Source organism: Argiope bruennichi, chromosome 7, assembly GCF_947563725.1.
Source record: "Argiope bruennichi chromosome 7, qqArgBrue1.1, whole genome shotgun sequence".
NCBI lineage: Eukaryota > Metazoa > Arthropoda > Arachnida > Araneae > Araneidae > Argiope > Argiope bruennichi.
In genome coordinates this window covers 3,905,777-3,928,320 of record NC_079157.1, presented here as the reverse complement: position 1 = coordinate 3,928,320, position 22,544 = coordinate 3,905,777, and the positions used below count along the sequence as shown (strand labels likewise).

At 27.7% G+C, this 22,544-nt stretch overlaps 2 protein-coding genes across 2 annotated transcripts in view; one reads left to right on the top strand and one right to left on the bottom strand.

The window, feature by feature from the left end:
- LOC129975702 (trafficking protein particle complex subunit 11-like) overlaps positions 1–4,241 on the bottom strand; it is a 60,474-nt gene extending 56,233 nt beyond the window's left edge. The window contains exon 1 of the mRNA XM_056088855.1: positions 4,022–4,241. The gene's annotated coding sequence lies outside the window, so the exon portion shown is untranslated. The remainder of the gene's footprint in view (positions 1–4,021) is intronic.
- LOC129974974 (hepatoma-derived growth factor-related protein 2-like) lies at positions 2,007–22,226 on the top strand. The gene is made up of 3 exons (XM_056087808.1): positions 2,007–2,018; positions 4,819–6,633; positions 21,910–22,226. The coding sequence occupies exons 1-2, from the start codon at positions 2,007–2,009 to the stop codon at positions 6,619–6,621; spliced, it is 1,815 nt and encodes a 604-aa protein (XP_055943783.1). The 3' UTR covers positions 6,622–6,633; positions 21,910–22,226.
- Positions 22,227–22,544: the final 318 nt, after the last annotated feature.

Sequence of the window (22,544 nt, the reverse complement as noted above, 5' to 3'; positions counted from 1 at the left end):
AAAGGCATTTTAAGAAATATATTGTACAGATCAAATTTAAATGTATACAAACAAATATGACAAGAAAGCCATTACTTTAATATAAATGTACCTCACTAACATATTTTAATGGTACATCTTGATTTCCAAGATGATCGCTATTAAAACAACGACAGGAATAATGCCAATCCAAATTGAAACCGAAAGAGAAATTATGTATGGTTGCTCTTAGTTCAGCTACTTTTGACGAGGTTCTCCCCCCCATCATGATTTGCCTGTTTACCTCAGCAGCCTTGGAAATCAAGTTGCACCATTTTAATAAACATTTCTTTAACAGCCGGTAAATGCTTGTGGGATAACTTAAGACACATTATTGGCTTTTATTTTTTTTACAAGACTTTCGCTGACATAATTCATCTGGTGCTTCATAATTTACTTTAGAACAACAGTCATACTGCTACAACAAGCAACTTTATTTTGTGTACATGATTCAGATGTTCAGATGTGGAAGAAATTTTGAGATCTGGAACCTTTTTTCTGAATATTTTTTTGCAATTTGACAGCATTGCCAACTATTTTCCTTGCAGCTTCTTTTGACATTAGCTTTTTCCTTGTGCTTAGTTTTTTTGCCATAACTTTTTTTTTTTTTTTTTTTTTTTTTGTAAAAATGTGGTAAGTGATGAAAAATTCAACCAAAAAAAGAGAAAAAAAACATAGGATCCACAGAAGAATCAAATCTTTGTATGAATGATTTGCAATGCACCAAACTAAGGATAAAGATTCTAAGTGCACAGAGAGAAAAAAATTAAGTAAAATTTTCTGATAATAATGATGTCAATGTTAAAATTTCTGACTCTGAGAAGAAAACCCTCAAGCTTCTATCAATCAAATTGTTGATAAAGTTTTGCATCTTACAGGTGTTTTGTAAAGAACACTTTTCCATTTGAAAAAAGAAATAAAGGCATCCAGTCCTTTAAGTAAGTACCCCCGAAAAGAAGCGACCAGGCTCATTAGGAAAACATTCAAGGCCTTTAAAATATGATGATTTTACATTATGCTGTGTTCGATGCAAAAATCCATGCATTTTTTCATAGAAATGAGATCCCACTATCAGATAAATTTTTAAAGATGTGAATGATGATGGAGATATCTTTTCGAAAAACATTAGCCAAACAATGCTTTACAGAATATAGAAAGCCTTGGGATTTTCTTTTGAAAAACAATGAAATGAAATGAAATAACTTTAATGTTTTATTAAAATAATGTATCAATAATATTGAACAAAATAATGAAAATAAGAAAAGAATCAATTCTCTGATTTCAAATGATAATATAATAAATATTTACTATTTGGCAAAAAAATTGCGAGATAAAGTTTTGCCCGAAATTTGCATTTCTAGTAACTTTGTACTTTAAAGTAACCCAGTCCTCTGAGAACAACTGTGAATCGGCATGTGTAGAATATACACTATTGTCAAATTAGGTTAGAACAGAGTATAGCAAAGTATTCACAAGAATACTTTGCTTACTTTGCTTTGTTTTATAAGCTTAAAAAATTGTACTTTTTCAGCTGCTGCAAATATTTTATAGTTCTTTTAATTAAGATTGTTGGAAATAGAAAGGAAAAAAATAATTTATTTCTGATAATTTCAAACATCATTTTAAGCAGCTGCTTTTACAATATAAAAGCAGAATTATAATCAAATGAAGTAAAGAAATATTAATTCAGAGTTAAAAGGAAATATAAATACAAGGTATAAAACTTACTGCCCAGCAAACAAAATTGTATAGAAGAAAATCAATAAAATTTCAGAATTAAAATTCTTACTTCTACATAATTATTTTTTATATTTCCAATTCTATAAAATTCTTATATTCTTAATTCAATAAAATTTTATAGAATAAAGATTCTATAATATATTCTATTCTACAAATATTTATCATTAAATTTAAATTCTTAATTATGACCATTTAAATTTTTTTCTTCCTTGATTGTTTCTATAAATACAAAATTAGAATTTAACTCCATGCAAATGAAGGTAATTCAGACTCAATGGTTGATCCAGATTTTGGGGCAAATTTAAGTACTTTGGATTGTCCGAATATTATATGTTTCTATATACTTATTAATACACACCACCAATTATTTTCACTCACAAAAGGAAATAAATCTTCTATCACAGCCAGAATTACTGATATTCACTTTGGATCATTTTTGAAAATAATCATTACAGATTAGATAATTAGCAAATAAGAAGGATAGCAGAAAAGAAATGCCAAATGACAGTAAGAAAACATAGTTTCAATTGTTTGTGTTTCATATTACATAATAAAAAAAAAACTACCTTTTTTCCTTCTTAAGACAGTAAAAACCTAATTTTAGTCTATTTCATTGCATTTATTAAGGAAAATAAAATTAAACATAAAAAAATATAGATAAACAATCAGAATATTATTTATAATGAAGTTTAAAATGTTATTCATTGAACTAACTAGTTCACTAGCTGACATATTTTATTTGTTACATATCCATCATCTCAATGGTAGCCAAAAAACAACATATATTTCAAATTTAAATCATAACATTTTTTTTTTTTTTTCTGCAACAGATGCTATTAATTTGAAAAAAAAAAGAGCACCTTCATTTTAATTCTAAAAATTATGAAATTCTTTTAAAATTTAAACTTTCCATTTTTTCTTCGAAGTGTTTTTTTTCCCCTTTACCACTATAATTAATAAATTTAAGCATAAACTAACTGGTTGCTTTTTATCTTTATTAACTAGATAAAATAACATACAGTATACTCCTGAGTATCTCGTTTGTGACTATCTGGCTTCTGTACAATGCAGCTCAGTATTTTTTTAATTTAATTAAATTAGAAAGGCAACTGATATCATATTTGCATAAGTAGAGGGACAATGCATTGAAGAAGAGAGCTACAATATAGAACCAATCATTTATTAAGAACTTAAAAACTAAAAAACAGCAAGATTTGACTCTTATCTTAGAATTACCTTTTCATATCTGTGTTATCATCAATGAAAAATAAAATCAATTTTTCAATCAAATCAATCAAATTTTCTTAAGAATCTGGGCTCAGATTTACAATGTTTTGTTCATGTTTCCTGCATTTAAGTTAGGCAGTACAGAATTTATGTTAAAATGTGAATAGTTTATATCCTTTAACTTGAAAAAATTCTTGCAGTGCAGTATATAAATATAGATAAACTATCAGTGCAGATCCTTCTATTTTAACTCAACATGTTGCCTGCAACTGCTTCTATGATTCACAGGGCCACATTCACATTCTATGTGGCTTAAGATAAATGGAGGGTTTAGTACTTAATAAGAAGTGAGAAAATACCTTTTATAATAGTGAATTTTGGTATAAAAGCTTTGCCTTCTGGTAATAGTGGGGAAAGAAATGAGTTCATAGAACACCAGCCTATCCAGCTTTTCTGTTATCCAGTATGCCCTTCTGCCAGATACTCAGGAGTGTACTGTACTAATATTTGATTTTTAAAAAAAAACTGAGATCAAAGAAATAAAAAAATGATATACTTTTCCGTTAGCCGGGCGCAAGCGAAAAATCGTAAATAATGTAGAATTCCACCAAATTCGCGTTTGGTTCACAATTGGCGCCATTTTCGCCCGGCTAATGGAAAAGTACCAAAAATGAATTCTCCCAGTCATACATGCTTGCACAAAATTTTAAAAATGTAATGCAGCATTTTACAATAGTAATTAGCTAGATTATTGTTACTTTAATTCTATTTTATACTAATTCATACAAGATGTTAATTATTAAGATATATATGCATTTCTTGTTTATTAGAAACCAAACTTTTAAGAAGCTTTTGTAAATATTTAATTTATTGTACAGATGCTTAAAGTTTAGCAGCAAATGAAATATCACATTTAAAAGGAAATTAATGCAATATTTTAATAAACGCATAAATATGTAGTATTATATTCATTCTAACGTGTAAATTATATTTTAAAATAAAATTAAATAATTTTAATCATTAATTTCTGAGCTACCTTCAACAGAGTTTAACAACTTCTTGTTCTTGAATAGACTTTGTATGGATTTCGAAGCATGATAAATAAAGATTTTACAAATTATACAATGATAAACTTATCACTAAAAGATAATTCCATAGGCATGAAATGCGAAAAACTATGCTGTAAATAATTTATTCGTATAGCATTTAAAATTGCAATTGCAGACGAAACAACCGCCTGCTCCAATTGTTTATCATTTACCACTGATTAATTTCACTGTAACCGATTTTTTTTTTTTTTTTTTTTTTTTTTTGCAACAAATAAAGGCCGCCTTAAAACATAGTATATTATGCAACAGTCTTTTTAAAATGGTGATGAATTAATCCTCACCAACAATAAATCTTTAATCCTTTGTAAGAGAAAAGAAAACAACTAGTACATTAAAATTATTAAAAATATCATTTAAAAGCATAATTATGCATCAAACTGTGTTATGTTTGAAATAAAATTAAAATATTATTCTTATATTATATTTAGCACTTCAAAATGTTTGATATAAATAATATTTATTTTTCATCGAATAAAATATCAAAATTTTTTTCCTAATCATTTTTAGTGATCATCATTTTTTTAAACACAATTTTATATTTCTAAATTAAAATAAAGCAAAAACTTCTACTTTGGCTAAACAACATGAAAGTTGTACGATATTGATTTGATTATTCGTTCGTGAGTGCCGTGAGAACCGAGAAGTGTGTTTATAGAACTTGAGTAACGAAATATTTCTTTGCATTATTATCTGCATTTGTGCCTTTAGTCTGTTTAAATCGTAGGAAATTTTGATTAAGATGGCTCATTATAGACCTGGTGATTTAATATTTGGCAAAGTGCGTGGATATCCACCTTGGCCTGCTCGAATTGAACCGCCAAAACCAGGACAGAAAATACCTCCCAACAAATATCCTGTTTTCTTCTTCGGTACTTTTGAAACAGCTATAGTTCAGAGTAAAGACATTTATCCTTATGAAAAATTTAAAGAAAAATATGGTAAACCGCAAAAAAGGCGTTTTTTCAATGAAGGTTTATGGCAAATTGAAAATGATCATACAATCCAAGGTCCTTCAACCACTAATGAACAGTCTGATATCAGTGAACCAGAAGAAAGTGAAAAAGAAGCTCTTGATGAAGAAGAGGAACAGGAAGAATTAAAAGAGATAAAGAAGAAAGAAAAAGAACCTACCAAGAAAAAAGAGGAGAAAAAACCAAAAGTGAAGCCACCAAAGAAACGTAAGAGAGTTTCTGATAGTATGGAACCTCAGCGTAGCCGTAGTGGGCGAATGATTAAGAGGAAGAAGTTTAGTTCAGATAGTGAAGGTGAAGGTTCAGAGGATAATGAAGATGAAAAAGAAGAAGAAAACGAAGCTGAAGATGTTGAAACAAAGGAAAAAACTCCTGAAAGTGATGCATCATCATCAGAGAGTGAATCTGAAGAAAAAAATGATGAATCAAGCAAAGAGAAATCTGAAGATTCCGAAGAGGATGAACCTTTGGCTGTAAAAAAGAATTCTAGGAATGATAAAAAGGTTAAAGAAACTCCAAAAGTTGAAAAAAAAGTTGTCAAACCAAAAGATGAGGAAGAGGATGAAGAAGAAAAAGTTGAGAAAAAAAGCACCAAATCAAAGTCAAAGAAAAGTGAAGCTTTATCTACAGCTATTATTGAATGCAATAATGTGTCAGTCTCCTTAGTTAAACTCTCTGATAAAAAATGTGAAGAAGCAATGGCACCAAAGAAGAGTAAAGAAAAAAAAGAATTAAGTGATGAAAAAAGTTCCAAACATAGTGTGGAAAAAGAAGAAAAATCTTTAAAAACAAAGGAAGACAAAAATTCTAAAAGTAAATCAACAGAAGAGAAAGTAATTAATAAAATATCTGAAGAAAAGGAAACAGTTAAATCTAAATCTTCAGAAGATAAAAGGTCAAAAGACGATAAACCTCCTAAGAGCAAACAAAAGCGAGAAGAATCTGTGGGGGATAAAGATTCAAAAGAGAAAAAGCATGAAAATGGTATTGAAAAGCCAATAAAGAAGCAAAAATCTGAACCGATGGAAGATACGGATAAAAAGACTTCCAAAATAGTCGAAGAGGAAGAAAAATTGAAAAGAAAAGTTGAGAAGAAATTAGAAGAGAAGGAAAAGAAGAAAAAACTAAAATATGACATGAAGAAAAAGGAAAAAATAGAAAAACTGAAAATTGATTCTGAAATTAGTATGAAATTATCAGAAATAGATAGAAAAATAAAACACAGTTTGAATTATTCCAATCTGGACATTACAACTTGTCTTGAGGTTATGAATGAACTGGATAACATGTCCCTCAACATGGCAATCCTTAAAAAGAACCCAAATGTGTTTCTGACTTTGAGAAAGTGCCGTAGATTTAAGAACAGTGAACCTGTCAAACAAAAGGCAGAATATTTGTACAATAAATTTAAAATCTATTTTAGTGGCTTAGAGAAGGATGGTGCAAGTGTATCAGAAAAGGAAAATAAAAAACTTGAGCAATCTTCCAATGAACAAAAACAAGATACAGAAGGTGACAGTGTTCCCAAAGAGGAGGAAGAAAAACTGCAAACATGAGTGGGACCAAAGGTAGTATCTTTTATTCAATTTTCAGTCTTTTCCTAGCTGTAAAATGTATTAAAATGCAAGTATTATTATCATTAATAAATTAAATCGGCATAGACTTGGACAGATTGAAATAGCTTAAATTGATTTCTCAGAAGAACGAGAAGCTGCATTACATACATTTTTTTTTCCGTTTATCTTATTATTGTAGAATGAACTCCATTAAATTAAAACAGACCTTCATTGTACTGATAATTAGAATTTAAAGCTTAATTCAGTGCATTTCAAAATGTCCCTCTGTTATTTCAAGTACCTTTGCATATGATTTAGAGGATGAGATTTAGAATAGCCTATGTATTAAAAACAAGAGAAGTTATTTTTTGTTGAGTTGCTGTATCATATTCTTTAGTGTAGGCATTTGATGTCAGATCCAAATATTATGTGTGTTAATATTTCAGATTTATTTTACATTGCAGCTATGACAGGGTGTGCATGTGACCAATAAAAGCTGAATGATCATCTGAGATCCATAAAGATAAAATTAGTAATTGCTCAAATTTTCAGAATTCCATTTGTATCTACCCATTTTGCAGGGGGAAATGAATATTAACAGCAACTTATTTATCTATATTAGTAAAGCTAATGAATGAGTAATTTAGAGATAAAAATAACCCACATATATCATAATGCTACAAAAGCAAGTTATACATTGGTGGGTTGGATATAGTTTTCCATGTATAGTTAAGTTGTTCCTGGCTGTGTTTTATTTCAAAATGGTAATAGCATGTCAAGAGTTTACTCTTTTTGAATTTGTAAAATTATTTGCTTATCTATCTTTTTTTCTTAAATTACAACAGTAGTTAATTTTATGATGATTTTAGTGATGTATTTTATTTCTGTAAAATCTTTGTTGATAATTGAAGTAGCTGATATAAGAAATTTTGATTTTATAAAATTAGTTCTATTATTATTTTCTTTTTTATCATTGCAAACTATGAATGTTAAGTTAAGACTATCATGTGCTTTTTCCCCATTTCAAATTTTTTTTTAATGCTTTTCTAATAGCAGGCCTGTTACAAACTAAAAGTTATATTTCTTTTAAAAATATCATCTAGTTTCATTTTATTCTTGATATTTTCTGTTAAGTTCCTAGTAAAAGGCATTAATTTTCCTGGTCCAATTTCTTTTGTAAGTATTTCTCTACTAATTGCATTCTAAAATACATGAATTGGAAACCATTTGATTGAAGAATCAGGTGTCAAGTAAAGGACTTTTTATTTATAATTTATCTTTTCCTACTAAATTACTTAGAAAAATAGTGAAACTTAAATGCAATTCCTTAAGCTTCAAATTAATTTAGTTCAAATCAAATTAAGAAGAACACCAGGGCATGGTTTATTCCTGTCAACTGAAATTTTATTCTACAGATGTAATTTATTTACAGAGTCGATGCTGTAAAAATTAAGATAAATAAACGAAAGAAAAATTATAAAAGTTTTAGAGCATCAACTTGATTTATTGAACAATTTGAATATAAGGATTATATACATTCTGCAGTTTCTGTTCTTCAAAAAATGAGGTTATAGATAAAGGTGTATTTTTCTGTGAAAGTGTTTGGAATGGATTTCTTTTCTTTTAAAAGATTTATACTTCATTAAAAAAAATTTTATAACCATTTTATTGATAATATCTTTGAAAATCAATTATTTCTCTGAAATTTCACCTGTACTATGGACATATCAAACGAATTACTTTTAAAATGCATCGATAGCTATTTACAAAAAAAAAAAAAAACTCACTAGAAGGCTGTTTTATGTGAATAGATTATAGAAATTATTACTGGTGTGCTATTCAAATGATTGTCTACTAAAGTTAAATATTTGCATAGGTATTATGGCTTTGAAATGATCCTTATCATAATTAATTCCTTTTGATAAATATATTTCTCATATTAATGTAGGAAAATTTAGTTCACCTCACAGTTGTTGTAATCATGCGTTGGGGGAAGAAATTTTAGTACTTACATATTAACGCCACCGCAGCTACAGATTTGGCACTTTTTAAGTGTTGTCTGCGAACAACAGGATTGCTCTTTATTGGCGCATTAACGCAAAAAAATGCCAAATCTGTAGCTGCAGTGGCGTTAATACGTAAGTACTGAAATTTCCTTCATGAAGGGCTGTTGTTTGTTTACAATTTTGCGAGCAGTGTGTGTTTATATGAAATAAATTATTTTTGTTGCTTTTTCAACTTTTTAGATTTACAGACATTTAAATTTTAGTGCCTTAACACCTAGGAATCATATTGTTTCCAAAGAAAGGAAGATAGTCATGAATATTTTTAAGATGAATTTTCCCAAAACAAGTGAAGTATCCCACTTTCTCAGCCTATCAAAATAGCCACATCAGTGATTAAGTTGCAAAGCAAACAATGAATCATGTTAAGTAAGACAAGAGGAAGGCCTAATGCCATATATTGAGTTACAGGTACATATAAAAAATCACAGGCTTACCAAATAAGTTATTAACTATTTAGATGAAATGTGGATTGATCACAACTTATCACTTGGGAAGTATTGGTAATTCCACAAGATTTGAGCTGTAATGAAACTACTGGGAAGTGACTTATCGTTTTCGTGCAGGAATCAAAGGGTTATTTTATAGAAGGAGTAAATTTAGTCTGGATTAGCCAAGAAAGATTATCGTGGCCAGGTGTGCTATAACTTTACCAACTGGCTACAAGAAAAAATATTCCTACACATTGTGTGATGTGCATGGACAGCGCTTCTTGTAACACAAATGTGTTAAATCCTGTATTTTCCAAGTATTCCACAAAGAAGCTACCAGAATGGTTAGAAGTGCTTAACATTCTTTGTGTCCATGATGTTTTAAGAAATCCACTATATCATTGTGAGTTAAATACCATTGAAAAGTCATGGGCATCTACAAAGTTATGGCAGAATAGAAATGTAAAAGGCAAGCTCAATGTAACAACTCTAAAAGATCTAGCTATAAATTATTTTTCAAACGTAATGAAGGGTAAAAGGAAGAGATTTTGTGACCATGTTGAAAAGAAATGCTGGGAGATTAGCAGGTAATTTAGTTGAGAAAACTATCAAGACTGAATTAGTGTCATGGTAGGTAATGACTTGGATGATTCTGAAACAACTGAAAAATCTGATTTTGAATTTAATAGCGAGTCTACCTTAAACGGCACTGAAATGAATTGTGGGCATGCCTTTCTTTAGTGAATCAGTAATTTTGTCGGTAAGGAATACAACTAGTCAGGAATTCTTCAGAAATTTTTATTTTCTGTTTAAATTAAAACTCTTGTATCATTGTTAGTTTTTTTTATATTAATATTTAGATTTATATGCTTTGAATATTCTTTGCAACAAATTGAACATTAATCAGCTTTGTGGGTTGTGTTTTTTTTTCCCTGTATGATTTGCATCCTGATTTTCCAGAATATATAACTTTTCTTATATATGATATGCCATAAATATAGATACATAAATGGCAAATCACATGCTATATAGTTTGATGATTAAAATAGCCTAATTGGTGGGTTTTTTTTTTTTTTTTTTTTTTTTTTGTCATCACAACCGACAAGTATCAATGGTTCTTATGATGCTTAAATATTTTTGATGTTCCAATATTATATATTGTTAATGCTCAAATTAGAAAATCTTTCATATTGAAAGAATTAAGGCAAAAATATCTCTGAAAAGAAATAGATTTACTTTGAAAGCCAATGCATATTAACATAAAACCTCACCTGGCTGATATAAAATTTGTTAAATAACATTGAATTTTATTACTCAAGTATTCTTCTTCTGCCTTTTGATCTGTAAATTTATTTGTGTAAAATTTAGAATGTGGTCTTAATTCTAAATTTTTAGTTTTCTAACAATTATGAATTCATAGCAACAGCAACATCGTGATGTTTTGGAGTTCCGCAGTGTGAAAAGTGATCGTGAAACCTCCAAATCATAATTTGGGATAATTATTATAATTTGTAAGTTTAGGGAAAGATTAAAATGAATTAAAACTAACTTAGATGAGCGCCTAAAGCTTTAATGTCATGAAATTTGGTAGAATTCTTAGATTAATATTTTTGATATAATTATTAATACAAAATATTTCGATGATTTGTAGGGGAAAGAGAACTTTAATGGAATTATTTTGCATGTGCCTTTTACTATGGGGACAGATTTAACTGTTTTGATTAGTTATTTTTGAAAAAATCCTGAAATTTCATGCATGTCATCATAGCTGTCTAAGGAATAATTTTGAGAAATTTTAATTTACTAGATTGATAACAGAGCTAGTAAATTCTCAGTTTTTTTGCAAACAGAAAATTAATGCAAGACTTAACTATTGAATCTCTAGATCTTTAGTTAGTTAAGTACAGCCAAATCATATGTTGGCATTTGAAGTAACTCATTACAAATCGGGGGTAATTTTTTGAAGAACTTAATTGATGTTCTTTTAATAAATTCCAAAACAAGCTCAATTAGGAGGTCATCATGAAGTATTTTTCTTCTGATCTACCAGGGCAGATTAGTAATCTTCATCAGATGTTTATTTTGGTAAACTTGCAACTTCTTAATATTTTTTGGCGGAAGTGGCCCTCCCAAATTTGGGAGCCATGCATCAACATTCGTCAGAAGCTTCAGCCTAATTGTGAGCTTACTCCATGGAGCAATCAACCTGTTGAATTTAACAGCCATAATTGTAATTTTGGTGAAGAAAATTAGAAAATAGGGGGCTTGTACCTTTATTTGGATTGACTTTTATTTTCCAGCCAATGAGCCAGTACTCTGAAAGGCTCATGCAGGACTAGCCATCTGGGGGGTGCAGTGGATGCTATGCATCGGGACCTCGCGATTGAGGGTGCCCACAACATGATCAAGTACTAAAATAATGTTCTGAATGGTAATAGCAGGATGGAAAGAAGAGAGGAAGAAATTTAACTGGAACAATCAATGAGTTTTGAAATATATGAAGTTTACAGATATATTATAGTTTAGTGAAAGTGTGCAACATATTATAAACAAAATATGGTCGTATACTAGGTTAAATTGCATATGTTACTTTGATAATTCGTACTATAAAATACTTTATATTGTTAGATCTAATCTTGTCCATGCCTAGGAAGTATCCCTGAAGGTATCAAGACTTGGTTTCAAAAAAGAAAATTAGCAGAAAAGATAAAAGAAGAAAAGCTAAATTACAAAAAGTAGATCACAAATTCACTAGTAGATCTACTTCCTTATCTACGAAGTAATTTTGGCAATGAAATTGCTTCGACTACAGAAGTTAAAATTCAAGCTTCAACTGGAGAAGAAAGTTCTGTGCAAACTATACAATCTTGTAATAAAAATGCAGAAACTGTGAAAATCTTCGAAGAACCTATGTTAATACAAATATGATTGAACCAGAAAATAATCATGAAAATGACAATCACAAATGTGATCAAGTGCTTATACATGATTCAGGTTTGTGACCTAACATAATAACTGATAAGTTTTAAATGTTTTTTTTTTTTTTTTTTTTTTTTTTCAAAAACAGACCTGTACAACACAAAAGAATTTTTGCTAAGAATGCTGAAGGTAGATCATTTTCCACTACTTAATACACTTTTTTAAAAAAAAATGTGCCAAATGGTGAAATACAGCTTTGCAGCTGGTTGATTTATTTAAGACTAGTTATGTTGCTTTTGCTGTACATTATTTTCCAGAGGAAATTATAATTATACACGATTCATAGGTGTCTATAATAGCTGAAGAAAATTATCAACAGTAATTCAAAATCATGAGCGTTCTATCACTTAATTCGTTTATTGCTTGGAAAAAATTACTGAAACGACTAAATTTGTGTTCGGCTATTGATAAAACACATCAAGTTAACATAAATAAGGAAACAGAACGACTTAAATTACTATTTCAAAGAATTGTAGATATGATTCTATTTTTGGCATGTAATAATCTTCCACTTTGAGGAAACCATGAAATAAAAGGAATTTTTGCTAAGAATGCTGAAGGTAGATCATTTTCCACTACTTAATACACTTTTTTAAAAAAAAATGTGCCAAATGGTGAAATACAGCTTTGCAGCTGGTTGATTTATTTAAGACTAGTTATGTTGCTTTTGCTGTACATTATTTTCCAGAGGAAATTATAATTATACACGATTCATAGGTGTCTATAATAGCTGAAGAAAATTATCAACAGTAATTCAAAATCATGAGCGTTCTATCACTTAATTCGTTTATTGCTTGGAAAAAATTACTGAAACGACTAAATTTGTGTTCGGCTATTGATAAAACACATCAAGTTAACATAAATAAGGAAACAGAACGACTTAAATTACTATTTCAAAGAATTGTAGATATGATTCTATTTTTGGCATGTAATAATCTTCCACTTTGAGGAAACCATGAAATAAAAGGAAAGCCTAATAATGGAAATTGTTTAATCGAATTACTTAGTAAATACGACTCTGTGCTTGTGGATCATATAAATAGAATAAAAAATTCCAAAAAATGAATTGTGCATGATTTATCACATACACCATAAGAAAAAATTATTCCTCCATTAGAAAATGAAGTTCTTAACAAAATTAAAGAGGATACAAAAGAAACGACATATTACAGTATCCAAATGGATTCTACTTCTGGTATTTCCCATATAAAACAAACTTCAGTCTTTTTTAGGTATGTAAATCATAAAGAGAAAATATGTAGTTAAAATAAGTTATTTATAGGGTTTATGGAAATAATTGATAGCGCTTATTGCTGACTGGAGAAGGACTAGAAAAAGCTCCATTGGAAATATTAAATGCGCTTGATTTAGATATTATGATTTGTAGTGGACAGGTAAACGACAACGTTAGCAACATGAAAGAGAAATATAAGCGTGTACAATTTAGAATAATTGCTCTAAATTCTTATGCAATTTATATGCCTTACCTATGACACTCTTAATTTATTAATTTGTACTGCTGCTTCCAGCAGTATGTGCTGTAATTTTTTGGGGGATATTGCAACGTTTGTTGCTTATTTTCTACATCTACATAAAGGTGGGAAATTCTACAAAAGCATTTAAACATTACTCTTAAACCATTATATGACACTCAATGGGATAGATATAGTTAAAACTACTTTAACCAAAATAGATATGGTTAAAGTAGTGTATATACAGTTTTAACAAACTTGTAATGCTGTAGAAGAATTTATTGATGCAAATAGCAAAAATACAGCGATATCCGAAGCTAAAAGTCTATTGAATTCAATACAAGAAATGACATTTTATTTTATGTTTAAAAGTATGGTTTAAATGTTTTCTAAAATTAGCACTATCAATAAATTATTTCAAGTAAAAACAATTGTTCTCAACTAGGATTTTAATTTAGTCAGTAAAATTAAAACTAAAATTCAAAATTTAACTCATTTTTAGACAAAACAAAAGCGATAGCACGTAATCTGGATCTTTCGGAGCATTTTATTGAAAAACGAATTCGAAAAAGAGAACAATTATATTTCGAAACTGTAGAAGATAAAATTATTGCAAACCACGGTTGAGGAATTTAGAAGTTATTTTTAACTCTCTAACTGAAATTATTATTGTACAGATAGAAGATAAATTTAAAAGTATTTCAAATTAATCACTGATATAAAAACTTTAGGAAAACATGAATTAGAAACATGTTCCAAAAACTTTGTAATGTTTCATAATAATGATGTAGATGAAAACCTAATCCAAATAATTGTTTTGCTACGAGATTTGATTTTGAATGAAAGGGATGTAAATAACGCTCACTGAATATTACAATATATACTAATTAATAATTGTAATGTCTTATTTCTAAATGTATTACATGCGTTAAAACTTTTCCGGTTACGATGCCCGTTATTATAAAAAATTCTAAGCGCTATTTCAACAAATTAAAATTAATAAAGAATCATCTTTGGTCAAACGTGTGATGTCAAGCATGTTAAATGCAAGCCTTGTACTACTAAGCATCGAAAAAAAAATTGCAACAAATTGTAATTTTCCTGAAGTAATTAATAGCAAAAACAAAATCATGTGTTAAATAAACATGCAAAAATAATATGAGCTCGTATTGTCGCTTTTTTTTTTTTTTTTTTCCTTACTTTCCAAATTTTAGGGCCCCAAATGGTTTCTTGCACCCTGGTTCCTTCATAGAGAAGGTCGGCCCTGGGGTAATGTACTGTTGTAGTTATGTAGTGACAATTAATATCATTCACAGGAAGTCGAAAAATTGAGGGTGCAGTTTCCATCAAATTTCAAAACTTTTTTTAGCTCTTATATTTCAAATTGCTTAAGATTTGTTCTTGCTAACTAATTGTAAAGCTTCCTTTGAACTGTTGAGTGAATACAGCACTTATTTTGTTAAGATCATTGAGAACTTAGTAATTGGATATATTTAAATAATAAAAACAAATCAGAAATGAATACAAATTGTAATTTATACATTCAAAAAACCAAATATGTTCGAACTTTAGGTGATATTTTGAAATGATTGTAATAGGAAATACAATGAATAAATAGGAAAAAAATTAAATTACTGATTAATTTGATTTAAAAACTTTCTGATTACAAGGTGACCAGTCGACTAGGAATTTTGGGAAAGATCAGGTAAATTTATTCTGAAACTGGAAAAAACTTTTTAAATCGGTAATTTTCAACAAAAATGAAAACTCTGTGGTAATTTTTCATAAATAGAATGAAATAATCATTTACTAATAGTCAAAGACAGAGACCATTCACGTTTTTGTGCAAGCAAATGGTTTAGGAAGATTTAAATATCTGAGGGATTGTAATTTCACGTATGTAACATTATCAGTGCTTACAATTCTAATGAAAAACTCTCATGCATCTAGATTATAATGGATTCTAATTCAAATTGTGGTGGCTGTTCTATGTTTATTAACCAGATTATTATTTGCAGTATTTTTATATTCTATATACTTATTTTTTTAAAAAAAATTACTATTTTATCCTGTTTTCTTCTATTGTTTATGACATTGCAATTATAATTTGATTATATAATTTGTGTTCATCGTTTTTAGATCAGCTTGCATTTGAAGTTAGGTTTAGAATTAGCCAAAAAAGTTTAGGTACAATAAAATGGGTTAAATTAACATTTGGAACTACAATGGAAAAGGAAGATTAACCTCATATCTAATTTATTGCACATATACTATGTGAAAATATAGTATATATGCAATATATTCCTTAAAAAAACTTGTTTCCTTTTTTTTCAACACATCAAAACTTACATATATTTAATTAGGAAGTACCAGACGTTACTATTAATATTTTCTTAAAATAATTTTTTTTAAACATAATGAATACAGATCTCTTACTAAATTCTTCTTATAGATGGCATGCAATGGGCATTATTGATAATATTTTCTTCTGGCATTTTTTTAAAAATTTCTCATATATTCAATGAAATGCTCTATAATTTAAAAATAATATTAAATACAAGAAATTGATTTGTTTCAAATATTATAACTACGCATCTTTTTTAATTTTTACAATACATTTTTAAAAAGGAAAGGGTAGCCTTTCTCTAATGCATTTTGATATATATGAAACCAAATGCCACAAAAATTTTTCTCTCATGCAATCTTTTTTTTTTTTTTTTAATTGACACCTCTAAAACATTTTTTCTTTTATGCAATGAAAAAAATATATAATAAGGTCGAATTCTGTATTCATTTCTATATATTATGGGTTAAGTGATTATTTACTGTGCTGGTTATTATTTACTAATGTTGGTGGGCTAAAAGTTAATTCATTTTTCATTGAATAATTGTTTTTTGAAATAATTTTCATTTCTGTTCATAGAATTATTATTCAGTTCTGATATGTGTGTTGATGAACAGTATGGAAGGGAAGAATCCACTGGAAGAAAACAAATCATTTCATACTCAGGCACCCTGCCAATGTGCATGTATTTTTTTACTGCAACTTTCATGAGTAAAGCTAAATAAAGAGTTCTGATATATTACTAGTTCAACTCATATTACTGGCTGAAAGTTCATCTAGATGGACTTGCATCTTCTATTATTGGTTAATGTATTTACAAAAAAAAAATATAAATAAATAAATAAAATAAAAGGAAAGGTTTTACATAATTGAAGCTCATCTGTAATGCAATAATTGAAAATGGTTTTTCTTTTAAACATTAAATTTTATTTTACATTAATTTTAGTTAAAAGGATGAAACAATTTTTCGAATAAAGTAAAAAGCCTATTGTGCAATAAATAAAGAAAGGAAATCAATAGTATTTTGTGGATGTTAGATACATTTAAAAAAAAGTCAAAAATTTCTTTAAAAAAAAAACCAGGGAAATCGGGGAAAATCAAACAGCAGAAGTGCTGGCCATCCTGAATTAGCTAAATGGAATGCTTAGAATAATTTACAAGAACTGAAAAATGCCCTAGTAATTTTAACAATCTGCAGAAAATAGTATCAAAAAAATTTAATGACATAACAAATTATCAATAAGCATTCCCCATTCCATAATTGTCTTCAAGAACACTGTGCAATCTTTTCTCTTAATACCAGGATTAATATTTCATTGTATTTGTAACTTGCATTAAATATCTGTAGCCTAATTATTTGTATTTTCCAACTGAAGTTTAGTAATTGAAAATTCATCAGATTTTTCTTATTTTGATGTATTATTTTAAGCTTGCAGAAATTGAAAAATGTAATGATTTAAAGACAATAGAAATGACATTAGTGTTCTAAAAATTACTGAAACAACAGCTTTTTCATTTGATTTAATCATTTAGATAAATTTTTAGCGCATATCTTGTAAAAAAAAAATACTCCAGGAATGAAATTTCAACTTTTTTTTTTTTTTTTTAATACTGTAATTGTATTTATCAATATGCAGAATAAAATATGTTTGAATTCTCCTTCAAATATTGCCAGCTAATAATCAAAATTCCACAACTTAAAAAACTCTAAGAAGGTATCTCACCCCTTATCGCCCCTCTCCTTGTCACTTCCCTGGGGATCCTGTATAATATGTAAAACTGGATACGCAAATACCAATTATCTTGATTCATATTAGTAGTGTTGAATTCTTTAATTCAATCAAATAATAAATGATTGATTCAGCCATATAATTGTAATACTATTTCATTTACTATGACCTTTTATTTCCTCAAATATCAAATCCGATATGCTGGGGGAAAATGTTTAACAAAATTCGCTACAAACTCCCTGATAATGTGCCAACTGTGGAAGTCTTGAAACAAGAGTTGCTAAAACTCTGCTTAAAATCACTGACTTCATCAATGGGCTTGTTTATGACAAGTGCTATAAGCAGCACCAACTGCCCTCCCCATTTTCTATTAATTCTATGTTTCTAACTCTGCCACCAGGTGGCAACAATAGTGAAAGGAACTACAATAAGTTTTATTTACTTTCAGTATCTTTTTTAAAATCTACGATCAAAAGTTAGATTATAATGATATTTGAGAAAAATTTAAAAACTCTGGATAATTTTCAGAAATTTGGGCAATGAATTTTTTGTTTATCTTCCTGTTATCACTTTTTAGTATCAAATTTTCTAGTCCTGATGCTGATGTGTACCTCTATATTAAAATGCCACCTCTAGCATATGTTGGGACTTTTGTATAAACGACATGCTATTGGTAAACTTTTTGACTTAGCCACAAATCATTAGTAAATGTAGAAAATATATTAGCATGGCATGTTTGGTAATTAATTACTGATCAGTGATTAATAGAAAAACAAAATATTTTTGTTTTTTCTGTAAGTCACACTAACAACTAGTGGTTAATATACACCACTTTCTTGTGATTAATATACAAGTGTTAATTTTCCAAAACAATTTGTACATTTTCAATTTTTTTGTAGTATTATATATATATGGGAATTAAAAATGTAATATTGATCTGCAAGTAGGGCCTGATTTCATTAAAATATAAACTTTATTAATCATTATTTGGGAAGGTAGTGTAAGGCTTTCTGTGTTTTACATCGAAAAAAAAAATATTCATTTTATGAAATGTCTATATAAGCTAGCTGATTTCATAATTTGTCAAATCATTTATTATTATTTTTTTATTGAATTCTGAAAGAATATTTATATTAATTAAATAAATATACTTCACAAATAGTTTTAAAAATATATTTCTGATCAGTTTAGGTATTATTCTAGATTAACCTCTTCTTGTCTTCTAATTGATATATCTTTGAAAAAAAAAAAAAAAAACTTTATTGCACTTGTAATCACCAAACAGAACGATATAGCACATATTTTGAAGAAAAATGAGCAACCTTAAAAATTATTTCTTTGTGCTTACAAAACATTTTTAGGTTAATAAAATAATTTTTCAAATGATTTTCTGAATGTCGCCAATGTATAAGAACAAATAAGGAGTTTGAATTTTACTGAAACATTGAGGTAAGTTTTTTTAATGGTTTCTTAGCCAATAGCTGTATGTTAAATTTTAAAAAATCAAATCAATATTTAAAAAACAAATTAAGTTTTTGAGTAGAATTAAATTGAAATTAGTATGGATTTTTTATTACAAATTTAGCTTTAATACAGAAATGCTTTTATAAATTTCTAGTGCTGAAATGATGGGAGATATTGTATTTTTAATTCAGTTGATGTGTTTCTATATTTAATAGAGAATAAAATGCTATTAGAATGAATACATTAATAAGAATATACTAAGTGAAATATATTTTTATATTACCCCTGCTCAGTTAATAACATTCTATTGATTGTGATAATTCTGGATTTTAATTTTATTCTGGTTTGATAAATATTCCTGATTATCTTATTTTTCTCCTATTAGTAAATATATAAGACAGACTTAAGACTGTAAAAAGTTGACTAGATTTAATTTTTAAGTGGGACTTTGACCTTTGTAATAATATTTCACTTTTATAAATAGAATTAACTTTTTTTGTACAGAATTAAGCTTTTTAACATGTTTTGCTACTGTAATAGTTATGAGTTTATTCAGTAGGAACTATCTCTAATTTTTATAAAAAGTGTCTAAAAACTCATAGAGTGAATGACTAGTTCTTCACAAAATATGGCATCATTGCACTTCATTAATGATAGTCTCTGTGATTAAAAAGTCATCAATTTGTATCTGAATTCTTCAGAGATCTTCTATTGGAACAAGATTTATCGGGTTTAATTTATAGCAATCCAAAGTCTCTCATATTTGTGAACATTGAAGATAATGTTCCTACTTGAAATTAATTCTAATCTTTTTAACATTATCCAGAAATTACTTTTTCTTAAATTAAAGATAACTAATGTTGGCAATGAATGAATGATAGATACATAATGTATTCTTTTACCTGCTCTTATTTTCATTACTAGAATGTTGGAGGTTTGAGACCTAATTTCATAGAAAAATCTTGTGTGTAGGTCTGGTGCATGTAAAGTCTGTCAGAGATAAGATGTCTTGGTTATTGTGAAGCAATATTTGATTATTCCTTGCTTGGGATTTATTTTATAATTTAACTAAATTCCCCTAATAAATAAGCCTCGATATTATCCTAAAATATTTCAATTCTCATGTTTGAAAATATTTTTTTTAAATTCTAATAAATATTATTCTGTGCCTATTAAAACATAAATAAATACATTGTATAATAATACTGTGTTTTATTTCATAAGTGTCACTTCATGGCTTCTTCTAAAAACTCTAAGAACCATAGAAACATTCATGTCATTCATCAATGTTGTGACTACTCATAAGAGTAAAGCTTTTACTAATTGTAATTTCAAGATAATCTAATCTTTAATTGATTTTAAAAGTTATGTGCACACAACCCTCTCCCACAGGTGCATGTGTATGAAAATCCAATTTTCTAGCATTTTATAATGTTTGAAAGTAATATTTATAACTTTTTAATTTTATTAGAATAAAAAACAATAGATGGTGTAACAGTAATAAATTTAAATTCAAACTTCTCTGATATATGAATTTAACACCAACTTAAATTTTCAGCCGTGAAGTGTTCTATTGCACATTAACAATACAGAATGCCCTATCTAAGCTATAGTAATTTTGAAAGTTTCTAATATGTTATAGAAATCCTCAATTCAGTTATAAAATGGAAGTTTAAAAAGTGTTTTTAATATACAATTGTTACAGATTTCATTGTTTTGTGATTTCATTTATCATTTTTTCAAATTATTACTTTCATTTTAATACAAAGCGTAATTGAAGTATTTATTAAAACCACTAAAAATAAATGTAAAATTATTAATTAATCCTTCTTTCTTCTCCCAAATGATATTTAAAAGAATTCTGAAATGAAAAATAATATCAATAAATATTAGATTATTTTCAAAATACAATTATACAATATTATATTCAAGATACAATATAATATCAATAAGTATTATATTCTTAAATGAAAGATGACTTTTAGATGAGACAAATATGTCAAATTAAGGTGCCTCATTTGATCCACTGTAAATGATTTTACAACTCGATATTTAACTAAAATTTTAACAATTTAAAGCCATTTCGACAAAGTATTTCATTATAATTGCTCAATGATTGTTTTGAGTTTAGTTTATCTATATTATTAAAATTTAAACTTATAAACATTTTGTGCATTATAGAAACCAAGTTACTAAATAAATTTTCTGTATTTGGCACACAAATACTGTGTAACATAAGGAAGATTTTGACAAAAATTTTGTGATGATTAATTTAGTTATTTTTTTTTTATTAAAGTTGTGCCCTCATATATATAAAAGATTGCATTACTATCCTCATTATATGAGAACTTATAGATATTTTAAATCATTTTGTTCATTTACTAAAATGCCATTCCCTATGTTAAATTAAATTTAATATCCTTCTGGCTGTTTTTAAAAGTCATTTGGTTCTATTTGTTTTGATTTTTAATTAAAAAGTAAATTACAAATGATAAGTAGATTATGTTATAATATTTAATATATATTGAAGGGGAGAAAAGGCAAGGATATATTCCTTTGAAAAAAAAATTTGTATTAGGAGTAAGGTTTAGGAACAAATAATGTCCGTTAAGCGAGGTTTCATTATATTTTTGTCTTGACTGTATCCTGTAAGTATTATATAAATTTTTCTCCCCCCCCCCCCCACACACCTTTCCTAATTTTGCTATTGTGAACAAAAATAATTTGCAGTCCTGATTATGTCTTGTAATAAAAGGTATAAGAGTTTGTAAATGATTCAATCACAGTATTTTCTTTTTATTTCAGATGGGAGGCATCTATGGATCAAAATACTCTGTTTTATCCAACTTAGAGGGGAAAATGTGATGACTTTTATTGTGAAAAGCAGAAAAAAAATAAAAAGACAGATTTTATGGCACTTTCTTTTTTTTTTTTTTTTTTTTTTTTTTTTTTCGTTTGTTCATATGATTTTTCATATTGAATTATTCAGTAACTTTTTCATTACGAAACATTTTACGTGCTTTGAATTTGTTACTTTTCTTGTAAAGTAAGTGCATTTTTCTGAGTTTTATGTTCAGTTTATTCTCACATAAATTTGTAGCCACATGGCTTTCAACTTCTTTTTCATGTATTCCATAAATAAAATTATCAAAATTGTTAATGTTGTAATAAAAAAAACATTGTGAATTAATTCTGTTCATTACTTCTGAATTTACCTGTATATTATATTATGTGTAGCTAGTAAATTTATTTTTAAATTGTCTGCTAAACAAAAAAAAAACAAAAAAGTATTCACTTTCGTGTTTAATGCATTGTACCTTTAGTGTTTTTTTTTTTTTCGCCTGTTAAAAGGACAATTAAAAATTATTTCTTGTTCATTATTTATAATGTTTTTAGTCCACCATGAAGGTCTGATTTTAGTCGTTTAATATTCTGATCTG